General features: G+C 39.1%; 2 protein-coding genes across 3 annotated transcripts in view; both read right to left on the bottom strand.

Moving 5' to 3' along the window:
• btv (dynein cytoplasmic heavy chain beethoven) overlaps positions 1-27,043 on the bottom strand; it is an 83,502-nt gene that overhangs the window by 44,175 nt on the left and 12,284 nt on the right. For both annotated transcript variants that reach the window (XM_089732590.1, XM_089732589.1), the window contains exons 13-24: positions 26,811-26,996; positions 26,364-26,638; positions 25,903-26,055; positions 25,201-25,413; positions 23,589-23,841; positions 22,621-22,764; positions 22,062-22,267; positions 21,335-21,450; positions 20,425-20,570; positions 16,854-17,021; positions 16,096-16,254; positions 15,382-15,509 (exon numbers count right to left, since the gene is read on the bottom strand). In XM_089732590.1, coding sequence (XP_089588716.1) covers positions 15,382-15,509; positions 16,096-16,254; positions 16,854-17,021; positions 20,425-20,570; positions 21,335-21,450; positions 22,062-22,267; positions 22,621-22,764; positions 23,589-23,841; positions 25,201-25,413; positions 25,903-26,055; positions 26,364-26,638; positions 26,811-26,996 — 2,147 coding nt within the window. The remainder of the gene's footprint in view (positions 1-15,381; positions 15,510-16,095; positions 16,255-16,853; positions 17,022-20,424; positions 20,571-21,334; positions 21,451-22,061; positions 22,268-22,620; positions 22,765-23,588; positions 23,842-25,200; positions 25,414-25,902; positions 26,056-26,363; positions 26,639-26,810; positions 26,997-27,043) is intronic.
• Positions 2,612-8,696, bottom strand: LOC114247646 (laminin subunit beta-1). The gene has a single exon (XM_089732592.1). The coding sequence runs from the start codon at positions 8,613-8,615 to the stop codon at positions 3,276-3,278; it is 5,340 nt and encodes a 1,779-aa protein (XP_089588718.1). The 5' UTR covers positions 8,616-8,696; the 3' UTR covers positions 2,612-3,275.

Below are 27,043 nucleotides of genomic sequence, written 5' to 3'. Positions count from 1 at the left end.
AACCCCGCCCCGGCCGACAGCCTCATCAGAGAGGGCGCGCACGCGCATCACCGCGTCGATGGTCGAGCGGCCCTCCCTGAATCCGAACTGCTCCGTTGACAGATCGGGACCCACCCCCGCCAAGTGCTGGACGATGCGGGCGGCCACCACTCGCTCGAGCAGTTTTCCCGCCTCGTCCAGCAACACGATTGGACGGTACCCCGCAGGTGAGTCTGCAGGGCGTCCCTCCTTCTTCAGCAAAACAAGTCTGCCCGTCTTCCACTGTTTCGGAAACCGTCCCGACTCGAAGCAGGCTTCAAAGAGCCGCACGAGCCGGTCCCCAAGGGCACCGAAGGCCAAATCCCAGACCCGACCATGAACACCGTCAGGGCCGGGGGCCGCGTCCTTCCTTCGCATCCTCGACACGGCTGCACGAATCTCCTCCTCCGATATGCTCGGAGGGACCACCTCAGCAGGGGCATCACCGCTCACATCACCCCGTGGCGGCGTGCCCATGGAGGGGGGCTCGAAGTCCCTCTCCATCCGCGGGAACAGCCCGGAGACAATCTCCCGCAGCTGCTGAGGCTGGAGACGCTCTGTCACCGGGGGCGCCCACGGCCGCAATTTCTTGCGGACCGTTTGGTACGGGCGCCCCCAGGGATCCTGGTCGAGCGTCTCTAGGAGCGTCTTCATGCTCTGAGACTTGGCCTCGCCGATGACCCGCCGCAGTGCCTCCTGCTTCTGACGGCAGTCGGTATGCAGGCGGGCCGCTACCTCCGCGAAGTCCGCATCGCGAAGGCGGCGACGGCGGTGGCGGGCGCTTCGGCGGCGTGCCCGCACGCACTCCTCTCGGAGGAGCGCGATCTCGGGCGTCCACCAATACGCACCACCACGCGGAGCGCGACCGCTGATCCGGGGTATCGAAGCATCGCAGACGCGACGCATTGTACCCTGGAACCAGTCAGCCTCCGAACATACATGCTCATGATCCAACTCAAATTATTATAATTGGTTAGCGGTTGCAATAGACACAACGACGCGACATTAACGTGACGTTAACAGGCATCTTAAGACATGAGGCTGAAGTCTCAAGTTGACTAAAGATTTTTGATACAATTCTCCTATAACTCTTAAGGCTGAAAATGATGTGCTAAAGTTCACTTTCTTCCCTTGACTAAACGGCGAAGCATATGTAACTTCACAGCTGAAAATGACACCAATACAATCTATAAGCACAGTAATTTTTTTCTTAAGTCGCTTTCAAAAACTTAAAGAGATGTACTACTAGTTAGCATGCTCCTGTTTATAACGTTATTTTCGCTGTTTTACTTTTCTTTATTTTACTATCTAAATTTTTATTATTTAGTCTTCAATAGGGATGTATTAAAAATAAAATAAGAATTATGATGTCAGTGAGCTACACCATGATGACACCTGAGTAAAATTTATTTTTTCTCCTACCTACGCCGAAAGTTCGGTTTTCGTCCCGCTGTACGGGGAAGAAAGTGTAACTTTTCCTCCCGCTGTCCAGGGAAGAAAGTGTAACTTTTTCTCCCTGGGTACAAGTGCGCATGCGCGTTAGTGTCTACGTTTGCTCTCACGCATCTAAATTCTCCGCCATTGTTGTGCTCGGGTAATTTGCAATATTGTGTTTAGTGTAAAAGTGAAATAAACAAAAGGCAATAAGATTTAATAGTGAAGTATTAAACAAAGATGAGTTCATCAGACAGTTCTTGTTCAATTACCGGATTATTCGGATTGTCGATAATCCCGGATCGTTTGGAACCTCTGGGTCTGCGGAGGGACTTCGGTTCCCTCTGTATTTTGTACCGTATGTTCCATGGGGAGTGCTCTGAGGAATTGTTCGAGATGATACCGGCATCTCGTTTTTACCATCGCACCTCCCGCCACCGGAGTAGAGTTCATCCATACTACCTGGAGCCACTGCGGTCATCCACAGTGCGTTTCCAGAGGTCTTTTTTGCCACGTACCATCCGGCTATGGAATGAGCTCCCCTCCACGGTGTTTCCCGAGCGCTATGACATGTCCTTCTTCAAACGAGGCTTGTGGAGAGTATTAAGCGGTAGACAGCGGCTTGGCTCTGCCCCTGGCATTGCTGAAGTCCATGGGCGACGGTAACCACTCACCATCAGGTGGGCCGTATGCTCGTCTGCCTACAAGGGCAATAAAAAAAAAAAAAAAAATTATTAATAGTTTATTTAAAAGTTAAAAAACAGTTAAATTGTTTTTTTGTGAGTACTTGGGAGCTCCGCCCCCCCTACCCCCCGACCAGGGCTTCGCCCCTGGACCTCAGCTCGGTACTCCACGAACTTTCGGCCTGGTAGGGGAATTATTTTTTCCTCTGGTTGCTTGAACCTGGTCATTTAGAGCCTTTTCGTGGAATCGTTGCCTGTGGATTATTAATCTGATTTACAGTTACTGCATTCCTATAAGTAATTTTAGTTTGATTATTATTAAGTTGATTTAATTTTGTGATGATGATTTATTGTTATTATATTATTTTTTACTTTAAAAACATGACGAGGTTGCTTGGACTTTTTAATGCTTTTCTCGAGGATTATTTAAATACAATGGATGTTGTTAAAAATTGGGTATAAACGTTTATAAAACATTTTTATTTATTAAGTATTTATTTTTATTAACAGAGCTATTTTACATAATTGTGTAAATGGCGATTTAGGCATTGCCCTTTTGAAGTATAACAAATTTACAAGATTTATTTAACAAAATAACCTATGCGACATAAAATATTAACAATAAAATAATCTATGCGATATTAAAATTCTGATAATAGCTACTACAAGATTTTATTGTATTAAATAATAAAGTACTGAAAAACCGACAGGTAAGGTAGTTTTATGACTGAATAAAGAAATTACTGACAGAAAATATAGATGAAATTCATAATGGATCAACAAATCGAGTGAATCGTTGAACTTATTGTTATTAAATATAAAGGATTAGCGACGTATTTTATTAGAAATAGTTTTAAGCTCTTATATGAATATTGTGGTATTTAAAACAAAAATCACTGAAAGTTTACTTATATATGATTATTTAATTCAACATACATATCTAAGCGTTATAAAAATAAGTAAATCAATTTAAGTGATAAAGGAAAACATTTCATTGTAGGTAAGTGTAATAAACAACACAATTCCGGAACCTTAAAATAGTAAAACTTAATCTGACGTGGAAATAAGACTGACAAAACGTGAATATTTACAATTTCAAGTTGTTTTTCCAATTGAAATCTTTACCACTGCATAGATAACTCAAGTGGTACACGATCTATAGTAATCAGAACGTTTCGTTATTTCCGACAGATAATAATTCATCTGCGTATTAAGATCTGCTATTTGTTTTTCTAGTGTGTTCAATTGCTCGTTATGGTCATTATATAGTTCTTCCATATTTATTAACAGTTTCAGTTGTGATTGCGTATCACTCGCCAACTTCGTAGCACGTTCTAATAGTAGCTGAGCTCGATCTCTGGATTTTGTAGTCTGGTTTGCTTGCGCGGCTAGGGTTTTGTTCGTTCTTTCAAAATCATTCTGGAGCTGTTTGGCTTTGAGTTCAGCATCTTTTGCGCGATTAACTACATCGTCTGCTTCTTGTTTTACTTGTTCTGCATCGCTTTCTACTTTTAATCTGTTCTTCTGTAAATCAGACAGCCGCGAACGTAAGGATTCAACATCATTTGTAACGTTAATGGCTTTAATTCGCGCTTCTTCTGTTTCCATTGCTATTGGCGCGAGATCATTTTTAGCCGCGTCTATATCATTGTTTGCTTTTTGTACAGCTTTTTCGGCTGCTTCTTGAGCGGATTGAGTTTCATTAAGAGCCTGCAGTACCTTGTTGGCCATCTCAAGTGTTAAGTGTGCATCTTTTCGAACAACAGTTGCATTTTCTCTAAGAGTATTGGCTTTATCTAGGTCAGGTTTAGTTTCAGCAATAATAGTTTCAATATTTGTTAATTGCGAAACGGATTCGTTAATTCTCTGTGATAGATCAGTAATTTCTTGAGGTTCGATTCTTATAGACAAGTTCAATATGTTATTTGCTAATGCTTTAACATCATCTGGAATCGTCGATGTGTTTGATATGAAATTTTTGAGGTCAGCAGTTATTTTTTGACTTTCATTAGTTACCCTATCTGCCGAGGATTTGAATTGTAGTGCTCGATTTTGTAATTCATCAGCTCTTGCACGAACTGCAACTGTATCCTGCTTAACTTGAGAAATAGATCTAAACATGTCCTCGGCAGTAAGTTCGTGTTCCTTGATTCTGTTTTCAGTTTTATTAGCGAAATCTAATGCTTGTTCTGCTTTGGTAACAGCACCTTGATCGCAAGATATGCCACCACATTTTCCACACCCTGCACCTCCACAGATATCACAAGAATCTGTTTCTTCACCACACATCATTTCATTTAGTTTTGGGATTTGTTTTTCCAAATTAGATAATTGCTCTGCAGTTTCGTTAACTTTTTTGTCATTATCATTATGAGTTGCTTGGAAATGATTATATTGCATTTCAATTAATTTTTCTGTATTTTTTACTTGGCGATCGGTATCTGCAATCACAGATTGAGCTCGTTCGGTGTCATTTATAGCTTTGACAGCTCGTAATTTGGCTTCCCGAGTTAAATTAAGTGCTCCCTCTAAGTTAGCTTCTTGTAATTTTGTAGCATTGTTAGACAGATCAAGTGTTCTCGACTTAAGTTTTTGTGTTTCTTCTCTAATACTATCTAACGTAACATTTTCTAGATTTATTTTAGTTGTAACATCATTAAGGTGTTCATTACTATTTTTTATTTTATTTTCTGCCTTTGTCAGTAAATCTTGAATACTTGTAATGTTGGACAATAGATCTTGTACAGTGGACTGCCCATGTTTTTCACTTTGAAGCATGTTTTCTATTTCAAACAATTTCTTCGTCATTTCATCAAAATCTCTTGTGTATGCTCCTGTGGCGCCAATAACTTTTATTTTACTCGCATTAGCAATGGCATACTCAGTTCTTGTTTTCAGATCATTAATTATTTTATCCCAGTTATCGAAACATTCTCCACATGCATAACATTGAGGAGCTTCTCCAAGAAAACCCCGAGCACACGTGTCACATTTGTAACCCCCTATTCCAGGTCTACAAATACAGGAACCATTTTCTCGCATGCATTGTTGTGAAGTAGCTCCATACCTATTACACTCGCATTCATAGCATTCAATATTGGGATTACCCCAATAATTTTCTTCACATTGGTCGCACTGTCTACCTCCGTGACCCGGTTTGCAGCTACATTTACCGATATATGGATTACACTGTTGGGATACCGATCCAATAATGTCACAATCACAAGGGTCACATCCAGTTCCTACAGCAATTCTCCAATGATTTTCTGTACATTGGTCGCAATTTATTCCCATAACATTTTTATGGCAAGGGCATTGTCCAGTAATTGAATCGCAATTACCGATCGTAAAGTTCGTGCCTAAAACGGAACAATTGCATTTATAACAAGCTTTATCTAAGGCATTGCCATAATATCCTTCTTCACAAACATCACAATGCTCTCCAGCTGTGTTATATAAACACTGCAAACATTTTCCTGTATAAGGATCACAATTTCCAGGTTTTGTAATATCTATATTTTCATTGCATTCACATTTTTCACATGTACCTCGCAGCGGGTCTCCGTAGTAATTATCAGCACATACGTCACAAAGTGGCCCTGCGTATCCTTCACTACAGTCACAAACAACATCTTTTGTTTCTGGATCAAGTATACAACGATCTGCATGACTATTTTTGTTTGTATCTCCTTTGATACCAGGGCATGGACATGGTCTACAAGGTATATCAAAGCCCAAGCGAGGGTCACCATAATAACCTTCAACACATCTTTCACATCGAGTCCCCTCTGTATAATCTTTACATTCTTTACAGGCTCCTGTTTTATCATCGCATTCGAATGCATGCCCATTGCAATCGCACTGCTGGCAATTCGGAAAGTTAAAGTAACCTGGTTGACACAAGTTGCAAGCACGACCATAAGTGTTTGCTCTGCATTTGCATTGGCCACTGGTTGCATCGCAGAAATTATCGAGTGAGCCGATACTACTACAGTCACACCGTTTACATCCAAATTTACTGAATCCATATGTACCGGGTGCACAGCGATCGCACCTGGCCCCAACAATGTTTTCTACACATTGACAAAATCCAGTGTAAGGGTCGCATTGGTGACTTTTGGAACCAGTGAGATCGCATTGACATGGCTGTGAACCTCTACGGGCATAAAAACCTATACTTGCGTGATGTTTTTTACATATTTCTGGGACGGTCTCTCTGTTTAAATCATAATAATAAGAATCACCACAATTGTATCGATCAAATTCTTGTCTTATTTCTGTTCCATTCGCCAAGAACGGTATATCATCAAACGATGGTATAAGGACAATGGAATCTATTAAAATAGTGGCTCTAGTATTTGAAGAATAACCATCCTGACGACCAAGATAGATTCTTATTTCAGTTTCTTTATCTTTTTCTAAGCAAACAGACGGTTTTACCAAAAAACTGCGTTGGTTCGCTGGTAACGTAGCATGAATAGTATCATCTTCTGGTCTTACATTTGCACAAGGTGAATCCGAATCTAATGGTAAGGGTCTTTTTACCAATATAGTGGCTTCCTTCCAGTCCAATGGTGACTGTTGCTCATATCTTATTAATATGTTGTAGTTCATACTTCTTTGTAGATCTTTGATCGTAAATACTAAGGTGCTGCTTTCTGGTAGTTTCATGAATCCAGGGCCAGTCCAAGTTTCCTTCCTGCCGTCTGGGTAGTTTTCTCTAATAACAACGTGACATATTTGACTTTGAATAGCATTATCATCGATTTGTGAATCACACTGACTAGATTCTGCTTCAACTACGTTTGAATCTAAAGCTCCCACGAAAAAGTTTTGTATCGGCTGATCGCAACGACGTCCGGTTACATGTGGTCGGCATTTACATTGTCCTGTTATTACGTCACACTCGCGGTCTAGAGAGCCTCCCAAATCGCAGTCACAGGGCAAGCACCCATCTATGTCTTCAGATAAACCGTAAAATTCTGGTAAACATTGGTCACAATTACGCCCAGTGACATGTCGTTTGCAGAAGCAATTACCAGTCGCCGGGTCACACCCTCTCTCGTTTATTGTTCCCAAGCTATTGCATGTGCAAGATTCACATCCATCAGGATTATTAATATCAAGATTCCAAAAACCATCTCTACATCTGTCACATCTTGCACCACCAATATTAGTTTTACACATACATCGTCCAGCAGTCTTATTATTGGCTATGTCTGTTTCGTCGTCACAAAGTACTTCCTCATCAGTTGTACCCTGTGGATCACAATCACAAGGTTTGCATATATCCGGACTTTGTATATCTAAGCTGGGATCCTTATAAAACTTAGGCCTACAACGTTCACAGTTTACACCAATTGTATTATGCTGGCAATTATCACAAACACCACCACTTATTTTTCCTGTTTTATTGTAGACCGCGGGATCAAAATGACAAGTTGTCGCGTGATTATTACATGTACATCGCTTGCAGGCGTTTGAGGTTTTACCAACTGCAGGTTGCCAAGGAAGATCGTTGTAAAAATCTTCACAGTATTCACAATTCAAGCCCCGAGTGTTATGGTTACATTCACAACGCCCATGTACCATGTTAGTCTTCGACTCTACGCCAGGCATCGGCAAACACCTGGAGGCATGTCCATAGCACGAGCACGATCCACGAACAGTCATTTCATAAATCGCATAGTAGTATTTTTCTTGTATTTCTTTTCTGTTGTCCAATTTATCATCTCCCAAAGTGTGCAGTTTGGTAAAATTTATTCTAAGATTTGTCATGCGTAATAAGTTTTGAACTTCTTCGGAGTAAGGATTTGTAACATTTATGTTTGGCGGCAATACTCTGAATATTACTTCTCCTTCTGTCGAAGGAGACACTCCAGAGTATCGAGACTCGCAAACAACTTCAGTTAACGATCTTTGAGTGTGATGCGGAACTGGGAAGTTTTCACAGTTGTGAGCAAAGTATCGGTAGGTCCGCCAGGTTTTTCCAAAATCAAAGGATCTCTCAACCAACATCGCAGCAGGACGAAACGTTCTGAATTGTATTATCAAATGCGTGAGATGAAACTCTGCTTCCATGTTCAGCTGAATTGTTACGTTTTCCTTGCCGTTTTCCGATTGCCACCATGACTTGACTCGAGTTCCCGGATAATACTTATAGATGATATTCTGTATCCGATGGTTAAGATAAGGATTATGCAGAGTAGCGTTGGTAGAATCGCACCAGAAACATTGTTTGGGTTCGAGATGCGAAACGATACAGTACCGCTGACGTTTGTGTAAACCGCACGTCGAAGAGGCGAAAAGACGCGCTTCGCGTCCGATTAGTAAATTACCGGTAGCTGGATAGCAAGAACTGAGTTCACAGGCACGGTCAGTGAGTCGTGGGTCGGATCGCTGACGATCACGCTCGCGGCTGTACACAGCGCTGCCACATCCGAACAGCGCCGACACGATCAGCAGAACGCGCAGAGCCATGCCGCGGATTTGGCTCTACGCACAAGACTCACTGCACAATTCAGCGTCTCGACTGGCTCAAACTTTACAAACGAAACACAGTTGTGCCCGCCTTATCCCCCGCTTCTCCTCACACCCTTAGCACAGGGACGTACTCTGAGATACATACCTGTATTATTTCCAAACATGTATGCATATGTTAAAGTAAATACAAATGCTAATCCTAACACGCTCTATTTAAATATGTTTCGAAGCAGAGCGGCCATTTAATGAAAATACTAATTATACTCACACTACATACACTAACACAGTTTGACAGTTTAGTTTTTTGATAAATTTTATTTGCTAATCAAAACATATTTAGGTAGTGAATAGCTTTGATATGATATTTTAAATTATATAATAGATATTTACTCTAAAATAATAATATTCCTCTTAATTATAATTCCGTTCCAATAAAAAAGGTATCCTCGAATTCGGCTCTGTATTGGGTTCGACTACTGGGTATTAGTAGGTTTTGCTTTATGCATTTTTAAACAATTTAATAGCATTTCAAAATCGCAAAGTTAACTATGCTTTAGAGATGTTTTACGAATATGTGCATTTCTTTATATGTTAATTGGTAGAGAGACGTCCGTTTATATATTGGTGTGAGCTTTCTTTTAGACAGCACCGATATTTACTATATAATATATTTCTGCCGGTAAACTATTTTAAAATAAATCACCTTTACTATAATACAAATATATAGAAACGATCTCATGCCTCAAACTGGGCGACAGGTGATAGATAGGAGCATAATGTGGGATTTTTTAGAATATAATATCAGGCAGAAAAACTTTACAAATATTCTCTGAAAAATTCATTTCTTTGTAACAAGTTTAGGGGCCATAATATACGAAGATATGAGCATTTTTTTCTCCCTATCTATTTTCAGGTAGCCCAAGGGGCTATTCCAGCTACGTGCGGACAGGCAAAGGAGCTCACGGGTTCACCCTGAGAGAATTTGCTAAGCTCATGTGTCAATGTGGGTGGCGGCATTCACGCTCTATTCTATATATATGTATATTCGTGTCCATTCTCTCCGGTAAGCACTTAGTACCGAGTGCCTCATTTTTGCCGTATAAACATTTCAACGTGAATGTAACCACTCGCTCTGAGACACAAGACCAAAGAATCAACTATGTATATAAAGGTTGTTTCATCCTTCAAAGCGGAACTTTTTTCCCTACCTATGCTGATAGCCTTGAGAGGCTATTTCAGCTTCACCCTAGCGTGTAGGTGAGCTCTCGGGGCTCAAACAGGAAGTGTTGCTAGTACTGGCCCTAGCAAAAGCAGTGCTTTGCAGAATCTACCACCGGATCGGAAACGCGACCTGAGAAGATCCGGCGAGAAACTCAGTAGGGCAAAGCGGAACGAATGACTACTAAAATACCGGTGCTGAATAGCGGCGGTATGGCGGTATCTACTCGTTGGGTCTTTATATGGTCGAATAACGGCAAAATTATAAGGTTCGTTTTTAAGGATTACAAGGGTGGCGTTTTTCTTCAAAATCAACATAAAATATTTATAGATAGATAGAGTAGACGTATATATACGGCTATGTAAAGTACGGCGGCTTCATGCGAAGCGAGCTTGATAGATACCACGCGCTCGACTCGTCGCACTTGTTCCGTCCAACGCATCCGTTGTAGATAAAGCATTCGCGATGTGAATAAACGACAAAATGACACAAATATGACCAAAACTAAATCTCATTATCGATACGCCTCTACATTAAAACAATGTACAGCTAATTTCGAAATACCTTATATCTAACCACACATACAGAGGAGGATTTAAAAAATAATTGTTAATAGACATACTCTAACAAAAACTGACTTCAAATAGAAAAAAAAAGATATCCCAAAACAAATTAATATACACTAAAAACAATAATCATCCAAATCGGTTGGCGTGTGAGTTATTCATTTATTTGTCGCGCACGTTCTTAATGCAAATTTAAGACTTATATGGTTTACTCATGGATACCATTATGGTACCATGGACTAAATTGGAATGGGACCACAGGGGAAGCGTCAGCTTTCTAATAAAAAAGTATCATCAAAATCGATTCAACCAGTCAAAAGTTATGAGGTAACGAACATAAAAAAAAATCATACAGCGGAATTGAGAACCTCCTCCTTTTTTGAAGGCGGTTAATAAGCTTGCTCGTTGTTAAATTTAATGTCGAATTGTATCAATAAAGCAGTGCAGATAATAATGTAATTGATGTCAAGATTTACAAACTTTATTCACTCGCACCTTTGTAATTTATTGTTAACTTTATGGGAATGTTTGTGTAAATGTTGAGAAAGTGGCCCAAAAATCAGATATACACATATGCGTACAGACATATTATGTGTATGCATAATATTACATTACGGTAATTATTGGCTCCAGTTACCAGGTCATTATACTAGGGCAGTGTCAGTCAAACTACCCGACTACAGGCATTAAAAAAATCAAGTCTAAAAACTGTAGTCTGAACTATCTTCAAATTGAATAGCATGACAACTTAGCGTATTGTATAGTTTCATACTTGTAGCACCGGCAGGCAGTAACATAACATTATCTTTCAGAACACATGTTAGGTATATTCTGAATAAAACTAGTAGTTTAGAAGCATATGTATGGGTACCTGGTATAAGTAACTAATAATTACAGATATTTATTACTGGTGGTAGGACCATTTGAGTCCGCGCGGGTGGGTACCACCACCCTGCCTATTTCTGCCGTGAAGCAGTAATGCGTTTCGGTTTGAAGGGTGGGGCAGCCGTTGTAACTTACTTGAGACCTTAGATATCTCAAGGTGGGTGGCGCATTTACGTTGTGGATGTCATGGGCTCCAGTAACCACTTAACACCAGGTGGGCTGTGAGCTCGTCCACCCATCTAAGCAAATTTTTTTTAATTAAAAGTGAGCAATGCATCTTATTAAGTTAAATGTTCTAATCCCTTTCTTCTAATTTTAAGATTAACAATTATTAATAAGTTTAATTTATCATTGTCTGTTTAATTTCATACAAAAAAACGGATACAACGAACCGTATCCATGGTTAACTAAAATAGACTGTTTTATGTTTAATTTAGATTACGGCATCGTTGCTGTGAATGAACGGTATCGCAGCGATAAACGTTCTTTCTAAAGGCGGTTAGGGTATCAAAGTTCAACCGATAATTGGCTAACTACAGCCCGACTCTTCGTACGTACATCGTGAACATTATTATTACCGAAAGATGCGGACAAATCAAATTTTGTTCTCGGTGCAGAAGCAAATAAGAAAATATTAACATATATTTTGCTTAAATGCGTCGCATATCAATGTAAATAATTATAGGATCACAAATGAATTATCAGAAAATATAATAATAAAAAAGTTATACAGTTTCTACATTAATACATTATTTTGGCGGGACGGGTGAACGAACTCAGTTCGGTAAAACAACTGGGATTCGTTTTGATATCTTAGGAATGAGTATCAGAAACAAAATGTATCTAAAATTATCGGTATAACTATGTCAGAACGCTGCCTTAGAATCGTAAAGCAGTCGTTTTAGTGCTTAACGACGTCCATACGGCACCGCAAGCGTCCGTTGACCGATGGTAAAAAGGTCAAAATTAAATATAAAGTATCCATAATATAAGCAGAACTAACGAGTCCATTTTAAGGGAATTTAGCGGTAGGCAGCGGCTTGGCTCTGCCCCTGGCATTGCTGAAGTCCATGGACGACGGCAAACACTCACCATTACATGGGCCGTATGCTCGTCTACCTACAAGGACAATAAAAAAAGGCTCTCTTCCATCTGCCGGGAACGTGTTATGAGAAGCACTAGGTGGTAGTCTGTACCATGCGATCAATGCCACCCATGATCGAACATAGTGGAGGAACGTCACATGTGGTTGCGATCTTCTGCAGTGAGGGAACGATATAGAAGAAGATACATTAAGTCCCCAAGAGACACCTAATTACTATAGGTTTTGCCAATGTAATATTTAAGATACCGTGACGATATAAATGAATTGGTGTGGACGGCCAGATAAGCCCATGGTCCAAACGGCATTGAATGAGTACCGGAATGAATAATAGTTTCGTGGTACCAGTAGAAATAGTCGTCGGTATCGTTTAGTGGGGATTCACAACATCAACCTTTGAAACTGTAGCTACATAACACAAGGTTATACGTGAGCTTGATTGTTCTATTTATTTTTTTTAATTATTCTTAGGACCTATTAGACAGTAAAAGTTACGACATTTGGTTAAAAAAACGTGCTTATATAGAGGTTTAGGTTTAAAACTCACATTTATAACCTGATTTTTTTTCCTACACATTCGCTGTAACCTAAGAGGTTATTTCTGCTATGCTGTGACTGTCACCTGATTAATTCTCAATGTTCTACTTTTTTTTTACAAAATGAAAATTACAAAAAAGGAGACAATTATTTCTTAGACAATTCCGTTTATGGCATACCATGGTGCTTGCCATCGAGTGTCCATCGAAATATAGAAATTTTAAATTGCAGTATATTGTATATGGAAACTCAATTTAAAAAAAAACGGACCTGTTTTAAACTTTGTCACCTCATAACTTTTTTGTATCACATAAGCACAGAGTTCAGTGAACTACTCTTATCGGGATAGCTTACACATTTCCGTCAGTTAAATCTCTTTTAGCGGAGTTGTTTTACTTTTGAGGTGTATAAAGATATCTATTTTAATTAGACAATGTTTTGCAACTGATGCATCGCAATGCGGCACTATCAAATTATGCTGTTTCAGTGATTCATTAGATTATTCAACAACAAAGGTAATTTATGTTCGTATTTGCAGGAAAATATTTGTCCAATACAAATAAACTTTTTTTTGTCATTAATTTTGTCATATTAATGCACGGAGAAAGCGGTGATTACGTTATTTTGAATAAATATTCACATTGGCGATATATATTGATATTCATACGTAGTTACGAAAGTCATAATGAATTAAAAGTTATACCTACGTGAGTTATACACGTCAATTTTAATGTAAAATTTGGTTGTAGTACACAAGTATGCATATTTTAAGGCAGACTGCGAATAATGAAAAACATACAAAACCGACCGACAAAACCATTCAATTCAGACATCTGTTCAGCACATGCTTCTAACAAGCTTCTAACTAAGCGCTTCGCATTGTTTTCTGCAATTTTTTTAGAACAACGCATTAACGCATATCCATTAATTTTCTATCTACTTGAGAAATATTGGGGGATTCATTTTAACCGCCATACACAATTTACATAATACATAAACGTGCAATAATAAAATCCTGTTCAGATTATCGTAAGTAAAATCAGATTAACAAAACTTATTCTTCATTTATTTAAGACTCTCAAATGTTTCACTTCTAAAGTCAGAAATAGGTAGGATGGTGCTATTTTTACGACCCGACGTTGTTCCTTCATTGTAGAAAATCGCTCGTGAATACAATACAACGGTAGGTATATAATACATACCTATAATTATAAACATCGGTATGGAATTCTTTCAAACTGTAACGCTTGGCAACTTCCCGGCAGAAAAAAATTTGGATGCCGGTGGAATGACCCGTGTGGATTCACTATACGTCTCAAAAACCAACAATAGTCTCAAAAACAGTTTCTACATTTGTACATTGGTAAGAAAGTGGTAAGAAAGTAATGACGAATTATTATTATTGTTTAAATTTACGAATACATTTCTTTTAAATAATAATGTTAAACATAAACACTTAACATGCTTTTGTCAATTTGTGTGCGCGCATTTACTCCACAGTAGCGTGGCTATTTTAATGTTATTTTCGGTGACTTATACGTAGGTATAATTCAAGCTAGAGTAAACATTTTTTTTCCTACCTATGCTGATAGCTTTGAGAGGCTATTTCAGCTTCGCCCTAACGTTTGTAGGTGAGCTCGCGGGGCTCAACCGGAGAGTTGCTAACACTGACCCTAGCAAGAGCAGTGCTTCGCAGAATCTACAACCGGATCAGAAATACGACCCACTGAGAAGATCCCGCGAGAAACTCAATGGGCTGTGTCTATGGGTTAGTTCGCTCGTCGAGCCCTTCGTCGCAGAGCGACGGGTTCGACGAGGACGGTGACCGGTGCTTGTGGTGCCTAAAAGCACCGTTAATGGATCAGGAGGATCCGTAACGACGTGCTTTGGGCGACATCGACGGTTTACCATTCGGTCTACTGGGTCGGGTATGTAGTTTCCAGCGGCTACGATGAGAGGGTTCTCATGTCGTGCCGCCTTCTCAAAATGGCGCATAGAGTAAAAATGAGGGTTCGTGAGACACACCAAATGTTAAATCGGTACTTAACAGTTGGGGACGTTTTCTTTTAGTGCACGTGTAGTAAGTAGTAAGGCTGTACATTGCTTTTCACTCCAAACTGGGTACGCACATCTTTTCATCGTGTTTTAATTTATTTTGAATAAATATAGAACCAATTACTAGTGTGCCTGATAGTGTGAATGATCCACGCCTCTACAGGTAGAGTACGAGTGACGCGGGGAGTACTTTTTTTTCTTACCTATTTTCCTGGTAGCCTAAGGGGCTATACCAGCTAGACCCGAACAGATAGGTGAGCTCACGTGGCTCAATCCGGAGTGTTGCTAACACTGACCCTAGCAAGAGCCGTGCTTCGCAGAATCTACCACCGGATCGGAAACGCGACCCACTGAGAAAATCCGGCGAGAAACTCAGTGGGCTACGCGTGGAGTACCTACCTGCGCTGTGCGTGGTGCGTGGCGCGGAGCACGTCGTGTGCGGCCCGCAGCCGCGACTCCCACGGACCACACGCCTCGGGACTGCCGCCACCGCTCACAGAACATACTATCCACTGCTGTTCTTCCACCTGACAGCAACAATGCGTCATGATGACATTTCTACATCATAAATGGACCACCGAGCACTGATATTAAAATTATCTTCATAGTTACAAATCTTTTTAATCAAACCATAAATTATCAATCTATACTCTATGTACATGTGTTTTTTATAAATGTGATTTTTTTGTTGTTGTTTGTATGTCCTTCTTTAAATTCGAAGCGAAGCCGTTGCTTCGTGATTGACTTGACTTTTAAAGTTATACAAGTATTAGGTCAGGAGTCTAACATGGGCTACCTTTTATCCCGAAAAAAATTGTTTCCGCGGGAAGCTACACTGTATTTTTCCGTGACACGCAGGCGAAACCATGGGTAACCACTAGTAAACCATAAATCACGAAATAAAAAGTGATGACGATTTTTTACACCAATCAGAAAGAATGATGTCATATGTGGCTAATCGCTGAGTATTTTTTATAAACAATTTTGCCTCGTCTTTGTGTACTTGTGACTTTTGTTTTTGAAGTAGCCGTCTGTTAACTGTGTATTATTATTTAAGTTCAGTTATTACATTTAATTACCATTTCAGTTTTTGAAGCTTAAAAAAAAACAAACCTTATTCATTATCTCCTTGAAGTCTTTAACAATAGGTGTGGGTCGTTTTGTTTTGTCACTATAATATATGATAGACAGCCGAGCTCCGGCGTACCAAATCTCTAGTTCATTTAAAGCGCTTCGAATAGCTGATTCGCTCGTAGCTGTCGTGCAAATTTTCTGTTGAAACCATTAAATGAATACTTTAGACAATTTTGGATCTTATAAAAAAAAAAACAATCATTTTTAAATTTCGAATGTTTTATAATAGCTGTCAAATTGAAAGCACGTGTCAATTTTTACCAAACGTGACGGGGCGCTCATCAGGTACCTACTTAAGGTTAAACGCTAAGAGCCCACAGAAGCCATAACTTGAATATCTTTGACATACGTTGATACGTCGTTCAAAGCACGCACTTTAAATTTGAAAAAAATTATTATTATTGATTCAGACTTTATTTCACTTTGGAAGTTGTTTGTGAATCCATAATAGGTACATAATTACTAACAAAGTTGGTACTTATTAACTACGTACTACCTGCCTGATCAGACATTACGATTGTCACAGATTGTTGCACCCTTCTTAGCTATTGGACTCGATTCTTTATTATTCACATAAATGTCATAAAACAATGGTTTCCCTCATCGTCAAACCTTAAAATGTCATTTTTTTCAATCGAATTTATATGCAATCTTGTAAACGGGATTGAAATTGTTTATTTAAATAAAAAGAGATCCTCGAGGTCATGATTATGGATGAAAGTGCCTTTAAATTTTACCTGCAACTCTTTTATATGTTTCTTAATATTCGAAGCGGCAATGAGGAAGTCTTTAAGTTTCAACGTATCTGATTTCTTGTACTCCATCTCCAGTAAATTGAATACTTCGCGCCAATGACGGTCCGTGAAATCATTACCACGTAGATATTTCAACAGAGGTGTTATATCCTGTGTATCATTTAAATTACTTTTTTTTAATCCACATAGAAGCGTTTTAAGCAAGATATTGGAAACAGCGTACTATTACAAATTTCCTGGAATTAATACTACGTATTTACCTAAGATGTTTCACCTACATGTATATTTCTATTTTACCTCGTCCTTTACTTAAAAAATATTACTGATAGTAGCCCTACTATCAGTAATATTGAGAGCCTTAAGAGCCCACACTATTTCTGCGGTGAAACAGTAATGCGTTTGGGTTTGAAGGGTAGAGCAGTCGTTATACTGTAAAACCTGAGACTTAGAACTCATGTCTCAAGGAGGGTCACGGTATTTTCGTTGATGAAGTCTATGGGCTCCGGTGACCACTTAACACTAGATGAGCCGTGCGGTCGTCCACCAATTTTAGCAATAATAATAATAATATATTTATATATAATATACATAATATATATACGAGTAGTCTAACTATTCGTCTTCTTATTAGGTATTAAGCTGATGAAAAAATATCATACATTTAATGATTGGTTGAATCATTTCTTGGAAGTAAAAACAAGGCACAATAAGGTCCGTGCATGATGTAATAGTTCTTTGAGTCCATACAGATACTCTACATTACTCTAAAGCCTCAGGTCAATATTAAGTCTTCTCAAATGCTCCCAGCTTCGGGTATAACTTTTATGTGTTCAACAGCATTCATAAAAGTGTTTGAAAATAACTTTATGGCTTGTGCATATTTGAGAGCCAGATGTTGATGACATTACTACGCGAACATAACGCGCTCATTTGGTAACGCATATGTTTGTCATTAGAATATTAACAAAACTTATTCGTATATATGATTAGCGTATGGAATCAAAATAGCATACGTTATGCATGTATTAAAATCATTACGTAATTAATATTCTCTTGGAATTTCAATAGATACAATGATTGAAAATGTTTACGACTAATCTTTAAAAGAAATCTGTGAATTCATTAATAATTGCTTAGCATCCAACACGTCAGCACTTGGCAATTATCATAATTATTTATTGTCAAATATGCGTTAAATACATTTATCTTATGTCATGTGTTCTTATCTCAATTTTTTGTCGGGTATTACAATCTGTGCCCTTATTGTTTCGGTCCTATATTTTTTTTAAAAGCGATGATAATATGAAGAATGAGGCCGGCATTTTTTACATTTAGATCGTAATTCAAAAGTAATAGTGTCATTTGCTGGAGACCGAAATATGATCTAAGATATAGATATAGTAATATTATATTTATAAGAGTATGCTTGGTCGACACCTTTGCCGAGTTATAACTGTTTATCTAGAACTTGCTAAACCGTTACAAACTATAACTTAGCAAGGGGAAGAAAATATCCGCAGGTGGTCCGTTACATTCTAAAATGTACCATATGTTCGTTACGAGCACCGTTACCGACCGTCGACTTTTTTTTAATGATTGAAGGATTACTGGTGGCCCGGAGGCTTTTCCAGTTTCACAAAGACAGGTGGGCGAACAAAGGCTCAGCCAGGAGGGAGGACCGTCTACTGCGTGTTGACGGTAGGATGATAAAACCTTCTAACGCATGGAGTCAGACAGACTGATCGAGTCTCTACTGAATGCCAATTACTGTCACTTGACATCAATATTTTATTAAATATTACGACTACACTCAATGGTTATTAACAGTAATTTAGGTACATTATCTATGTAAATATAATCAATATCGTTTTTACAACTATTTATGTGGAAGCTTATAATTGACCTTAACGTTCCTAATTAATCTCGAACTAGCTACACGTCTCAATCACATAATATTTATTGAATAAATATTTTTTAGCTACAATGGAAGATTCAATCGTATAATATATATTATACTAAGCGTTGACATGAATTGTTTTGTTACAAACAATACATTTTCTTTATACGACTATAAACTTACGTAATGCAACGCGCGTTAGTTCATACATCAATATCAACACCATCTCTTGTTAAATGATCTCTATGTGCTTCTCCATTTTTTATTTATTTATTTATTTATTTACAGTAATATGGCACAGTCACTTCTTGATCCATACCCGATCTCGTAGATCGAATGGTAAACAGTCGACGTCGCCTTAAACACGTCATTACGGACCCTCCCGATCCATTAACGGTGCTTTTAGGTACCTCAAGCACCGGTCACCGTTCTCGTCGAACTCGTCGCTTGCGACCAAGGGCTCGACGAGTGAATTAACCCATAGAAACGGCCCACTGAGTTTCTCGCCGGATCTTTTCAGTGGATCGCGTTTCCGATCCGGTGGTAGATTCTGCGAAGCATTGCTCTTGCTAGGGCCAGTGTTAGCAACACTCCCAGTTTGAGCCCCGCGAGCTCACCTACGCGTCAAGGAGAAGCTGAAATAGCCTCTCGAGGCTATCAGCATAGGTAGAAAAAAAATTCTTGATAATGACTACTTTGTTCCCTACTGACTAATTGAGAAGCTTATTCATTGCTTATAAAATGTTCATAGTATTAAAAAAAAAAATTCTCTTGAGAACACATTTTAATTTTTTTTATTGCTTAAATGGGGAGATGAGCTCACAGCCCACCTGGTTTTAAGTGGTTACTGGAGCTCATAGACATCTACAACGTAAATGCGCCACTCACCTTGAGATATAAGTTCTAAGTATAACGGCTGCCGTACCCTTCCAACCGAAACGCATTACTGCTTCACGGCAGAAATAGGCAGGGTGGTGGTCCCTACCCGTGCGGACTCATAAGACGTCCTACCATCAGTAGTTACGCAAATTATAATTTACTATTACAAATTATGTTACACATATCATTCTTATACAAAATTCGTGAATGCTTATAGAACATATGTCGAAGCAGGGTGTATGGTGATAACTCAAAATTTTATTGAAATACTAATGAAGTGAGGTATTCTGTTTGTAAAATAAGTCAAATAACTTGCGAAGTCGAGATTTACGTGAGATCGTCCACCCATCTAAGCAATAAAAAAAAAACACATGTGGCACTCGGAGACTGCCGCGGTAAAGCTATTGCATAGCATTTTTTATCAACTTTTGCAATTATAATTATAATAATTTAATATTAAAACAATAATAAAATAAGACCACGCTATATTTATAAACATTAACAAAAGCAAAAGATTAGCTGTCCCCTTCACACTCAAGCTAGACCGCGCGAGAGAGAGATGGGCAGACTTTTCATGATGCGCATGCAGTGTGACGTCACGCCTCGCGCTTAATTACAAACACTACACAAGCGCAACGTGTGAATGTGTTGAACGCGAGCTACATGGTAGGAGTGGAGTTGTTAGGTTTGATTTTCGTTACGGAATTTCTTGACTCGGTCGCCGCGCTCAAAGCCCGCGGTAAAAGCTTAAAAACAATAAACGATTGTTTATCTCACCGAATATCTATCAAGTTCTTGCTGTATGAACAATGTAACGACGGTGTATGGCTCCAAGCGCGTGCTCCATTTCGTCGTAAACTCGTCGAGTAAATGTAATTTCTTCTGAAATACTATCCAGCTTTGTTCGGCAATTGACTCGTATTCTATGACAAAACCAATCACTCATTATTGTGATGTTTAATCGAATTTAATATTAAATTTAAATGAATACTAAAAGAAGGTAGTTAAGGTAGGTTGTTAGGTAGATAGTGCTGGGGAGTCGTTTAGTATGGTAAGACACTAAAACTCCTTAGGCCCGCTGTCTGCTCCCAACATCTGCAGAACCTCAAGTTTCACATCTCCGGCGCGCCCTCTAGGCGCGGGGACCTCGTAGGAGGTTCGACCCCCAACTCGGAAATAAAGTAGTTAGGGAGGTAGTTCCTGAAGATCATTTTCCCTAATTTTTGAGTCAATATACTTTGTAACGTGAACACCGCGATTTGCCTTAAAATTCGAAATCAAAATGGCATACGCATTAATACACCAGGTGTTTTTTTTTCATAGGAAAAAATCGCCGGATTCCCACCCGCGCGGCAGTATATGGGAGTTGAACCTCATTAAAAACTCCTGCCGCTCACTGCCGGTGCCCTGCCCCGGACAGCGGGACAGGGTCGAAGCAGAGCATACTACATCTATTCCGCCGAATATACCAGCTAACGGAATCTTAATTTACCTACAATGACAGCGGCGCCGACCTGTGCGGGCTCACTTGTTCTACCATAAGTACTCCTACATCTGAATTAGTGGTAGAATTTGGTAAAAATGAGTTAGGCAAACGTTTATTAACAACACACCTCATGTCTTGCGGTAATCGAATTATGTAGGTCACGAACTTGTCCGCTGATCTAAAGTAATTAAAATATCATACCTTCATTAAAATTTTCAAAAACAGTCCATAGTGTCTCGTAGTTTTCAAACAATTTGTCACCCTGTTGCCAGACGTCAGCAATATCTGTTTTCATATTGAATTTTTCGCACTCTTTCCTGTCAGTGAAACATTGTAAGCCTAATTACTTTGTTTATGCTATTCCAACTACGCCCGGTTTGGTAATACAGCTTGCGGACTCAATGTGAGAGAATTTGCTAACACTAGCCCTAGCAAGAGCAGTGCTTCGCTGAATCTAACACTGGATTAGAATCGCGACCCACTGAGAAAAATACCACATAATAAAATTACTACACTGTAAGATTAGATCCGAGTTAGTCTGATATAAAATGTTTAACATGACGTTGCAACCAAAATGAAGTTTATTAAAATTACTTTTACGATTTGATCTCATGTTCATTATATTCAATTCAACATACTTTACTATTATGTGAATGATCATGCGTGACCACGAAAATATTAGTATTGTATACATATAGTATTCGAAAAATACGGACGGACAAGCCCGTACGGATGAATAAAGCCATTATTTCAAGTAAGAGAAAACCGATATACTATACAAATGAAACTTAGATCTCGAATCCGAAGGTGAATAGCGGTTTTCGTATTACGATGAAAACGGATTTCGTCAACCACTTAATACAAGGTGTGTCATGAGCTAATTAACTCATACATTATATAATAATGAAATAAATAAAAAAAAGCTTACACGAGCTCTTCTCTATCGGTGATAAACTTTTTCCAACTAGCAATAGCTTCAAAAACGGTGCGACATCTGTCGGCCATTTCTTCGTAGTGTACATCGTGTGCCGCGTCTAAGCGTGCCTTGGATTGTGTCCAACGGGAGACAAACGCTTCGACGCTTGTGTTCAAGTTTTCCCATTCACCATTCAAACTGGCCTTTACAATTTCAGCCTAACGAAAACGGCCAAAAAAAAGAAAAGCAGAAAATGTTATCAATAGCTTGGCAATCTCACTCTTAAACACGGATAAACGGATTAACTGTCGCTAAACATTCGTATAAGCACTTGAAAAAATTCCGGCCGGACCTGCTTCAAGCATTATTTATAAGATGCAAAATGACCATATTGGACAGTGCTAATTGGTGGACATAAACATAGGCAACTTGTGGACATTAAATGGATGAAATATTATTTACGAGCTTGGCTTTATTATTTGTGAAAAATGTCATGTCTTTCAAATCAAGTTTTAAAAATTTGCTAGTCCATGATATCTTTAATAAGATTAGTGTAAAGTTATTCTGTTACCTGATTTTCAAACATTTGTTGATGATTGAGCATGAGCTCCCGCGTCTTCTGCCACTCCTTGATAGTCCCGTCAATTGACGTATCACCGCCCCATGTCCGCAGCATGTTCCCTTTCTTTTTAAGAGCTGCAACTATCTTCTCCATCTGACAAGAGATTCTTTGGTTACACGGATTTTTGGATGAGTCTTTACCACCCCTTAGCAAATGCTTGAGACATTACCGGAACTAATAGACATCACAAAGTTTACTCCGAGATCCACTTTGAAATTGAGTTCAATAATGACTCTCAAATATAAAACAGTTTAGAACCTTTTCCCTTTGTGTTTTTCAAACGACATTATTTTTTCTTTAATAGCTATAGACGGATTTAGTGTTTGCAATAAAAAAATGGAATTATCTTTTCCCATCTTTATAAAAAAACTATCAATAACGAAAAAATATATAAAATAAAAATATTATTTATTACTTCAACGAGTTCACAGCCCAGCTGGTGTTAGGTGATTAGCAGAACTCATAGATACTCATAGAGACTCATATCAGAAACGAGTTAGTTAATCCCGCGACCAAACTTCAGACACGAGTTCTTATTCTCTGTTCTATAATACAACGGCTATCGTTCAAACCGAAACGTGTTACTTATTCGTCGCAGAAATAGACCGAGGAAACCACCCTACTTATCCGTGGGGTCCATAAGACGTCAGTAATTGCGCCGTTGATTAGTTTTTGCGAGTATAATTTTTACTACTCGATGTTACACTGGAAGTCATTCGTGAACATTGTGTTAAGTACGTATGTCATTGGAACAATTGGTACCTGTCTGGGAAATTCGAACATCAGCACACGACTTTAGGTCACGACAACTTCAAATTGATTGATTGAATCGGTGATTATGGTCGAATTTCGAGAACTGGACGAGCACTATTTAATACAAAATATATACATAATATTATTATATTAATATAAGTTACCTCGGGCATTTTTTCTTGTAAGGCTTGCTGTTTCGCACTCAGTTCGGTCAGCTCTTTGGGGTTGTTTGGTAGAGTTTTATTGTTCAATATGACAGTGACATTGGCAACGAAAGCATCGACTTCCGAGGCATCAGTACGACAGCTAGTTTGAAGGGACGATATCAGACAAGCCCACAAGGTGCGCGTCTGCGCTTCAAACTCCCGCCGCAGGGTCGCCGTACCCACCGACAACCATTCGATTTTCTCGTCGTCACTGGAAAGTTACAATACTTGGCAACTCGGTATTCGTCAAAATAATTATCTATACTAATATATACTAATATTATAAAGCTGAAGAGTTTGTTTGTTTGAACGCGCTAATCTCAGGAACTACTGGTCCGATTTGAAAAAATCTTTCAGTGCTAGATAGCCCATTTATCGAGGAAGGCTATAGGCAATATAACATCACGCTAAGAACAATACAAGCGGAGCACCAAGAAAGAATGTTTCAAAATCTTTTTTTTTCCCTTTTCAGAGCTTCCGCTGCGTGCGCTGCAGAAACGGTTAAAGTTTCGCTAAAATAATGTATGACAGAATTGTTCCTCTTTAAAAGATCTAAAAAAAAATCCGCGACAGCATATGTCTATATGCTAAAGTTGGCTCATTATATATAACATTTTTTGTGCTAACCAAATTTGTTCTAAAGTAAAGCATTATTTGTGGACTATTCCACGCGGACGAAGTCGCGGGCAAAAGCTAGTTTATAAATAATTTCAACTAAATATAAATCTTTCTCACAGCTCTCTAAAGCTCGGTCGATGAATTCCACAAAAAAGGCTGAGATCGATGTACATTAAATTCTGTTATTGATTTAAGATATTCGAGCATGTGCTTTTCAAAACAAGTAATTATTTTTGTGTACTTGTATTTTAATACAGTCAACGCTATCATCTATTGCCTCAGTTCGGAAATTAAAGTTTTTTTACTAAATTCGTCGCATGATTGGTTTGAGTAATCTCACGGATCGTTTGGAACCTCTGGGTCTGCGGAGGGATTTCGGTTCCATCTGTATTTTGTACCGAATGTTCCATGGGGAGTGCTCTGAGGAATTGTTCGAGATGATACCGGCATCTCGTTTTTACCATCGCACCGCCCGCCACCGGAGTAGAGTTCATCCATACTACCTGGAGCCACTGCGGTCATCGACAGTGCGTTTCCAGAGGTCTTTTCTGCCACGTACCATCCGGCTATGGAATGAGCTCCCCTCTACGGTGTTTCCCGAGCGCTATGACATGTCCTTCTTTAAAAGAGGCTTGTGGAGAGTATTAACCGATAGGCAGTGGCTTGGCTCTGCCCCTGGCATTGCTGAAGTCCATGGGCGACGGTAACCACTCACCATCAGGTGGGCCGTATGCTCGTCTGCCTACAAGGGCAATAAAAAAAAAAAAAAAAAAGTTATGTTTTCGGCATATTAAATTAATTGAAGTCCTGAATAACTCGTCATGTGATGTATGTCGCACAGTAAACTCGAATCATACTAGTCGAACTTGCGTAATAGTGTAACCAATCTGGTTCCAATCAACCAACAAGTAACTCGTAGTTTTAAAAAAAAATTTACACGTTCCCAACTTACAAGGTCATCTTGGCAACGGCTTGTCCATAGGCCTTGCAGGCTTTGAAGTTGAGCTCCCAGTGCTCGGGCTCGGCGAGCGAGTGCGTGCACAGCGCGCGCAGGTCGGGCACGCACGCCAGCGCCGCGCGCCGCGTCCACTGCCGCCCGCACTGCTCCAACGACGACAGCACCTGCTCCAGTTTCTTCACGGCTTTGTTCCCCAGCCAGCTATGTCTGTACATTCAAGTTATACCTAATAGTAATGTACAAAGAGAGCACTGCAAGTGATGAGAGATACTAAGAGATGCTTCCAAAACGTATCTTGTTCATTAATGATACGGAAACTATGGGATTAAAGTATCAAATTATTTGTGATTCGTTTTGGTTTTCAAAGCTGCAATTTCATTTGTCTTAATGTTATTTGTTTATTTAAGAACCTACGGTAGAATTTACAGTAGAACATGTATAAAAATACTGAATATTAAATGTACTTTAACGGTAACTCTCTACTAACAATCTCGGCACGCATTGAATAAAGATTAACCAGAAAAATAAAACCATAGTGTTGTCTGCGGATTTCATGAGTCGCAGACGTAAGTTAATGCAATTTTTTTTTGTATAAAAGTAGTGCCCTAAAATCCATGTCCCATCGATCTTCAAAACGGTCTAACTTGGAGAACATGAGCATTAGCTCGAGGCGATTATTATACAATATGTACTTACTTATCTACGATATCGGCGAATATGGATTGTCCCTCGGTGATGTTATTCTGTACGCCGACGAACTGCGCCGGCAACGACACGAGGCGCCGCAGCTGATGGTAATGTTGGACGCGTATCTCTTCGATGGGCGGCTGTACTCGTATCTTGTGTCCGCTAAATGAAAATTAAGTTTATAGTATTATGCCGTAATGTTACTAGAACAAGATATGGTAGGCAGCGGCCTGACCTTGCCCCTGGCATTAGTGACGTCCATGAGCGACGGTACGCACTCACCATCAAGTAGGTCGTATGGTCGTCTGCCTAAAAACGCTATAAAAAAAAAAGAAGAAGATGAATGTATTTATAAAAAATAAATAAAAAGTACGAAAATAATTCAACAGATGTCGCTGTTTGCAGTATATTAACATTAAAGTTACATTTAAGCAATGAGCAACTGTAGCTAATTCTTAACATTTACTCACCGTAAGACCAAGTCAACTTTAATATGCGCAAAATGTTTATCTAGTGAGAGCAACGTCTTTATATATTGACACTCCAAGGCTTTATAAAGTTGCCAGTCCCAATGTGATCTCCAAAGTTCAGTGTTTCTATAACCGTTCCCTTCTACCGTTTCTATGATACTACGTATGTCTTTGACCCCTTTCTTCCATTCAGACAGTTTTGCCAATAATTCGGTGTTGATTAGTTTCATAACTATTTCTTTGATGGCCATATGTTGACTAGTCAAATAAGTGTTCTAGATAGGAGAGAAAATTTCATGAAAAGTGACATTTCAGTAAAGAAACAGACTAAGATTTTTATTAAAAGATAAACTAGGTACGATAAGTTTAAATGGAATAGATTTCATTGAAATGAATGTTCAATTTAATCATTTATGTAACTATGATGAATTACTAATCCGATTTTACCTGCCCTTCCAGCTTCAAGACCATCTTCTTAAGTTTTTCGGTGTAGTTCGCCAATTGTTCAACGTCGTCCCAGTACACTATTTTCTGGTCTTGCACTATCGCAGACAGGTCCAGAGCCGCTTGCAGCATCATGGGTTTAGTGGAGGGAATCATTCGTTCGCCCAACGTATTGTGAAATGAAGCCACCTGAAATTAATAAGCTGATAGTGAAAATCGGATAAAAATAGGAAAAA

Source organism: Bombyx mandarina, chromosome 13, assembly GCF_030267445.1.
Source record: "Bombyx mandarina strain Sakado chromosome 13, ASM3026744v2".
In the NCBI taxonomy this organism is placed as follows: domain Eukaryota; kingdom Metazoa; phylum Arthropoda; class Insecta; order Lepidoptera; family Bombycidae; genus Bombyx; species Bombyx mandarina.
Note: the sequence above shows the minus strand (reverse complement) of the source record. Positions and strands in the feature narration are given on the sequence as shown.